The 7,067-nt window shown below is 35.9% G+C and overlaps 1 protein-coding gene across 1 annotated transcript; it reads left to right on the top strand.

Moving 5' to 3' along the window:
* Positions 1 to 973: 973 nt before the first annotated feature.
* LOC131143769 (phosphoglycerate kinase, cytosolic) lies at positions 974 to 6,654 on the top strand. Its single transcript, XM_058092081.1, has 7 exons — positions 974 to 1,279; positions 1,375 to 1,577; positions 3,497 to 3,574; positions 3,695 to 3,955; positions 5,193 to 5,510; positions 5,826 to 5,984; positions 6,184 to 6,654. Exons 2-7 carry the CDS (start codon positions 1,383 to 1,385, stop codon positions 6,376 to 6,378), a joined length of 1,206 nt encoding a protein of 401 aa, XP_057948064.1. The 5' UTR covers positions 974 to 1,279; positions 1,375 to 1,382; the 3' UTR covers positions 6,379 to 6,654.
* The last annotated feature ends 413 nt before the right edge of the window (positions 6,655 to 7,067 follow it).

The following is a 7,067-nucleotide window of genomic DNA, read 5'->3' as shown; positions in this document are numbered from 1 at the left end:
TAAGCTTAAAATGTCTTTTTAAAAAGTCACAAGGAGCCGGACTAAGCTTAAAATGTTTTTTTAAAAAGTCACAAGGGGAACAAACTAAGTTGTAATTTGAAATATTTTTGTAATATTATATGTTTGTTTATTTACATAAAAAGTAAAATTGAAATACTTACATTTGATTTTAGTTATGTTTGCATTCTACTAAATTTCTTTTAAAAGAATTCTAATTATTCTTTCAAAAATTTAATGGTAAAAAAAATATTTAAAATTTTTCATATTTACAAAAATAAACAAGCATAAATTAACTTTAATATATTTAAGTTATATGTTTTTTAATAATAGTGACAAACTAGAAGTATATATTAATGTCCGTCTACTTCCACATCGTTTTTGTGAGCAGTTTCAAAGTCAGTATGCGATCTTCTTAACTCTCTCTCCTTAATACTTAAATTTTGAAGATGAGTTTTCTAACATAGTATCAGAGCTGGGCCTTGAGTTGCTTAACTCTTCTATGGGTTGGACTTCTTCTCGTCTCATTTCTCTCTGTGGGCTCTCGTCACCTCATTTCTCCCATGAACTCCAGGGAAAGTATTAATGTTCGTCCAGTCCCACATCGTCTCTGTGAGCAGTTATAAAGTTAGTATAAGATATTCATAACTCTCTCTCTTTAACACCTAAATTTTGAGGATGAATTTTCTAATCGTATATAATAACTTTTTTAATGAAATATATATTAAATATCTATGACATAAAATTTTAAAAATATTAAATTTACCATTGAATTCTCGCACAACACTTTTTTAAATAAATAGTTACTTATAAAATTGAATTTTTTTAGAAAAATAAGTGGGGAAAATATTAATTAAAAGAATTATTTAAAAAATTCGCAAATTGTATATTTCAACATTAATACACTTTGTGGGTCCCAGCATATTAATCCTGGCATATGCGTTCCTCCACCCGCGTGGTCGTGACGCCTAAAAATAAAGAAGAAAACTTGTACAGGTGTCGCGAGAAAACGCTCCCAGTTTTCCTCTTTACTAGTCGACTATTCGAAGAAGGTTTTACCTTTCTTTCGCCCATTGTAAGCTTCGCCCGTCGTGTTGCGCAAACAACGGTGCGTGGCATTTGGAAATCTAGCGTGCACCTTTAGCAGCGGGCTCACTTTAGCCAACTCTTCTTATCGTGAACCTGACCTATAAATTCTCCGCATCCCGTTCTCTCTCTCCTCCGACTGTCTGTAAAAAAGCCATTGGCGTCTGTCATTTCTCCGATCCCGTCTTTCTTCATTGTGAGTTCCCCTATCTGAAATCTTCTTCTCCTATACCTGTGTTTATTTGTGCATTTTCTGTGTCTTAGTGTGAATCTTTTGTTGTATTGGTTTAGGACTTGTAATGGCGACAAAGAGGAGTGTTGGTACTCTGAAGGAAGCAGATTTGAAGGGAAAGAGGGTGTTTGTGAGGGTTGATCTGAACGTTCCTCTGGATGATAGCTTGAACATCACAGATGATACCAGAGTTCGTGCTGCCGTACCCACCATCAAGTACTTGATGGGTTACGGAGCCAAGGTCATCCTCGCTAGCCATTTGGTATGTATCCGCTAGATTTAATTTCTCCTGCTCATTATCATTTCTTTGTTGTGTTCGTTCTCGTGTTTTGTTTTTATTTCTCTCAAAGTAAATTTCCTAGTTCATTTATTATCTTGTTTTTATCTGTTAGATCGGTGCGGAATAGGTTTTGTAATTCGCCTTTTAAAATTTCATTTTAATAGTATTCGAGAAAATATAATGGAAAATGACTTTCCCAAACAAAATCTCGATCCAGATGGAGCCTAAAAGAGAATGAAAGAGAGGCTTGTTCACCATATTTATGGAATAAAATTTATTAATCATAATTGTTCAGGATAATTTTGTCTGAAAAATTATGAATTATTTATATGCCATGCACATATGTTAATTATAACAATTTAATAGAAAAGAGTTTTTGCAGCTAAGAGATGTTTTAGGACTTTTTCTTTTTTTGATCAAATGGGTAAATGTACTGATCAACTGTATATATACAACTACTCTGGCATACCCAGGTCAACCAGATACAAGTGTGATAATCTGAATATGATTGATATTCAGGGTGTGTTACGTGTATTTTTCGATCATTTTTCATATGCTTTGTTTAAATCAATCTGAAATAGGTTTGTCTTGGGTTAATCTTAAACTATTTGCTCACGTTTGCTCCGAATCACTCTTAAGTTCAGTTTTTTCTATTTTATTTTTTTGAAATTTTAGTATCCTTTGATATTGGAGGATATTGGAAAAGCGGAGAGAAGAAAAGAGAAATGAAAAAGAGTTCTCTGTTTTTCTGGTTTGGTGGAGAGTAAGGAGAAGAGAACATAAGGGAAGACAGATAGTAGTCAAAGGCGCGCCACAAGGTGCTGAGGCGATGCGGCTTGTGTCTCACAGGGGTTGAGGAGAGGCGATCTTTAAGAGGCGCGCCTCACAAATGTTGCGATTATACTTTTGTTTTTACTTCTCTTTTAATCTCAAGCATTTGTTTTCTTTCTTTTTTCTTTATTTTTTTGCTGTTTTTTATGGTATTGCTGCCACTTTTTCTGACATACTCAGCTGCTCTCAGACTTCTTTCTTCTTCTTCTGGCCTACTGTGCTGCTCTCAGTCAAAGCTGCAAAGCCCCTTTTTAATTTTGTCCTTTTTTTATGCCTTTTTTTTTTTTTTTGGCTTTTTTGAAATTTCTATTTCTTTTCCTGAAATTTTTGTTTTGCTGCTGCTCAATTTTCTTCTTCTTCTTCTTCTTCTGAACTGCTCTGTGCCCCCTCATTAATGTTCATTTTTTTCCTTTTTATTTTGCAGTTTTATTTGGAAAACGAGCTGTTATTTTTTCCTGGAAGCATTTATTTTTCTCATCATTTTTCTGCTTCTGCAATCTGGAATTTTTGGCATCAGTCTATGCTGCACTGCTGCTGCTTTTGCTATTTTATTTATATTTTTTATTAACTTCCCTGCTGCTTATTGCTGTTTCTATTTTGTAGAACTTATGGCATGAACATCACATATTATTGAAAATTTGTGTTATATTATTCATTTTTTATGTCCTAATATTGAGTATTTTGATATTTTAAAATTCAAATACTGATCTTACTGTGTTTACAATCAAGAATCCATAATGTAGGTATTTTATAGCCAGTTTTATTAAATGTGTGCCTCACCTCCATGAGGTGCACTCCTTCGCCTGGTGCCTTGTACCTAGGTTCCTGGTACCCTTTGTGTCTCAGTCTCAGTGTAATCAGTAAGTTGGAAAACAGTTACTGGGCAAAAAGTTTTCTCAACTGTTTCCAAATGCAGCTTCTTTGCCTCCTATGTATGTTATCAGAACCATCCATTTTGCAACAAAATTTCATTTTTGAATTTGATGCTGTTTCCATGTCTTATATTGGTTGCTTTTCTATATGTAATGAGTAATGATAACTTATGTTGTTCATTTTTACTCTCTTTCCAGGGACGTCCAAAAGGTGTAACCCCGAAATACAGCTTGAAACCTCTTGTACGAAGGCTATCTGAGCTTCTTGGAGTCGAGGTTAACCCTTTTTTTAAAAATGAATTGTTGGGTATTCTTTATTTGTAGACTATTTTTTCCTACTTTCACCTCACTTTCTGTCCTTTCTTAAGAAGTCCATTTTGTTTTGTCCTTCTATAGGTTAAGATGGCAAATGACTGTATTGGTGAAGAAGTTGAGAAAATGGTGGCTGAAATTCCTGAGGGAGGTGTTCTGCTTCTTGAGAATGTGAGGTTCTATAGGGAGGAAGAGAAGAATGATTCTGAATTTGCAAAGAAGCTAGCTGCTCTTGCAGAAGTCTATGTGAATGATGCCTTTGGTACTGCTCACAGAGCCCATGCTTCCACAGAGGGAGTTGCTAAGTACTTGAAGCCTGCAGTGGCTGGGTTCCTTATGCAGAAGGTATGTTACAATCCTATTATCGAAATCTTTATTTTTATTATATTTGTGCATATAAACTTATGCATGCTTATGCTTGGAGAGAAGTGGAGAGAACAAAATAGAGGTGGGTTTCTCTCCATGTCTCTTTTTTGGTTCAAGTAAGATGGAGTCGAGAAAAGAAGTGGAGAAATTTTTTTCCTTTTTAATTTTTTTTTAAAATCTTTCCTCTCCCAAATAAAAAAAGATTAAAAATTAAAAATGAAGAGTAATGTAGAGAAACTATGCAAAGACTAAAATACCCCTAGACAACGTTAAAAGCAATCGTGTGCGCATTTTTTAAAAGACTATTGACTTCTTCCCCCCCCCCCCCCAACCCCCCCAAAAAATCTTTTTTATTAAACCAAACAATGCAAAGAGAATTAGTTTCTTTTCACTTCTCTTCCCTTTTTGTATAAGTTTCCTTTCTCTTCTTTCTACTTCTCTTTAAGAAAATGGATGTAAATTTTGAGCTCCTCTCTGTGAAGCTCCCAACCCCACATCATTTTGGCTGCAGAAATATGGCAAGGCAAGTGCTGTGTTTTTGGATTGGTTCTGACTGACTGGGCTTGTTAGATATTGTTGAGCTGGAATTTACCCCAGGCATAAACAGCCTTGTTCATAGTCTGCTTACCTAAAGATTACTCGGTTTGAGTTAGCTAGGGTAGGCTGTTGTTGGAATTTGTTCCTGAGCTTAGTTGAGGTTATAGAAACGAACCAGTGCTTATTTAGCTCGTTAATGATCAAGGCAAAGTGTTCAAGGACTTACTTTTGTGCATGTAATCTTTGAACAAAATGGTCTCACGCACTTGCTTAAAGGATGGATTCTAGTTATTCATGGTTCTCTACACAAGCTGCCACCATGGAGTAACTATTCTGGAATTTGGTGTATGTTTTCTCGCCTTGATGCCTATTATACTGATGCCCGTAATAGAATGCATCACTTGTGGTTGATATAAATTGCATGCATGTTGAACTCCGCATGTTTGTGTTGTGGCATCATTAAATGGTCTTTGTAAATTATGGGTTCTGTTTGTTTGTGTGGTTTTACTTTTTCATTCTTGTTTTTCATTTTTGTCAACATTCTCATTCTCGTTTCATTTTCAATACAATTCTGAAATTTCATGTAACAACTCAGAAGCAATGATGAGTAAATAATAGACCCCTAATTATCTTATGGATGATTTCTTTCTTGTTTATGCGGAATTTATTCTGGTACCAGGAACTCGACTATCTTGTTGGAGCTGTGGCTAATCCAAAGAAGCCATTTGCTGCAATCGTTGGGGGTTCAAAGGTGTCAAGTAAGATTGGAGTGATAGAATCATTGTTGGAAAAGGTTGACATCCTTCAGCTCGGCGGAGGAATGATCTTTACCTTTTACAAGGCCCAAGGATATTCAGTTGGATCCTCACTTGTGGAGGCAGACAAACTTGACCTTGCAACATCGCTTATAGAGAAAGCCAAGTCCAAAGGGGTTTCTCTGATGCTTCCTACCGACGTGGTTATCGCTGACAAATTTGCTGCTGATGCTAACAGCAAGGTTCACATCTTTATTCTCCTAAACAAATTCAACTACAGCGTTGGGTCACCTAAATTTTAAAAAATTGACAATGTTTTGTGCATGCAGTGGGTTAGGAGCATAAACGCTCTCTCCCCGTGCATTTTTTTTTTACCTTCTCTCTTAAAACTATGCAGGCATGCACCCACAATTGAGTGTGCAAGCACCTTTATACCTACATAATTTCCAAATCACACTATCAAGGAGTATAAGTAGAACAACACCCTTCTATTATGGAATTGATGTTTTCACATTGTCTTTCTATGGGTTAGAATATTTGATTTTATGTACTTGCAGGTTGTGCCGGCATCCAATATCCTGGATGGTTGGATGGGTTTGGATATTGGACCCGATTCCGTTAAGACATTCTGTGAAGCCTTGGGCACTACAAAAACAATAATCTGGAATGGACCTATGGGCGTGTTCGAGTTTGACAAGTTTGCTGTGGGAACTGAGGTATGTAATACTTGAAAGCCAAAATATATTAAAAATATAGGCGGGCAGGCAGGAAGGCATTTGGGTTGACCGTACTTAATGAATGTGCGTCTCTAGGGAAATTCAAAAATGCCTTAACCAAAATTTTAATTTATAAACATTGCTTTTGAAAAATGGCTTGACTTCAGAATTGAGGGTGGAGTGTTTTGGTTAATTGCAGGCTATAGCCAATAAGCTGGCTGAGCTCAGCGGGAAAGGGGTGACGACTATCATTGGAGGTGGCGACTCTGTTGCAGCTGTGGAGAAGGTTGGGGTTGCAGAAAAGATGAGCCACATCTCGACCGGAGGTGGTGCTAGCCTGGAGTTGCTCGAGGGGAAACAACTTCCCGGCGTCCTTGCTCTTGACGATGCTTGATGACTTGGTCTCTTTGCCCGGAGTTCTTTCTCTTCCTGTGCGTCTGTACTGGTGTTACATATATAAAATACAATCTGGGTATTTTCCCAGGGTGGAATTTTAATCATAATAGAGATGATAGTGTGGGGTCAACTACATAATTTTGAAATAAGTGATTCCTCGGGCATGTTTGATGATGCCATTGCTTCGGACTTAAATCTTCAATTGCTTAAGGTTGACGTTCAACAATTTTGGGATGATGCTGTTAATGATCCTAATATTTTTGGTTCCTTTAAATTACTGTAATCTCTCTCTCTCTCTCTCTCTCTCTCTCTTGCATATGAAGTATTTTGCTTGAGTCTGGCTTAATCTAGACTTCAGTTTAATCGGAGTTAATTTCATATTAATAGGCATGTTGGGTAAAAGTACATTTAATAGAGAACTTTAAGCTCTTAAAAATGATAATTTAGGAGAAACGACTTAAAGTATTAAGAATAAATGTGCAGAATGATGTTAATTGATTGTTAACCAAGATGAAATTTTAAATGAACTTTGAATAAGATGAGCTAGTAACTTATTTAACAACTCTTTTAATGAGCCTAGTGCATTTTTACCTCGGCCTATATATTTGATATTAAACATGTGATAAATTAATTTTATATTTATTAATATCATATATAAAGTGGCTGATCTATTTTAAAAATGTTTAG

This window comes from Malania oleifera, chromosome 12, assembly GCF_029873635.1.
Source record: "Malania oleifera isolate guangnan ecotype guangnan chromosome 12, ASM2987363v1, whole genome shotgun sequence".
Taxonomy (NCBI): Eukaryota; Viridiplantae; Streptophyta; class Magnoliopsida; order Santalales; family Ximeniaceae; genus Malania; species Malania oleifera.
The sequence above is the reverse complement of the archived record's forward strand: the minus strand, read 5'-3'. Positions and strand labels throughout refer to the sequence as shown.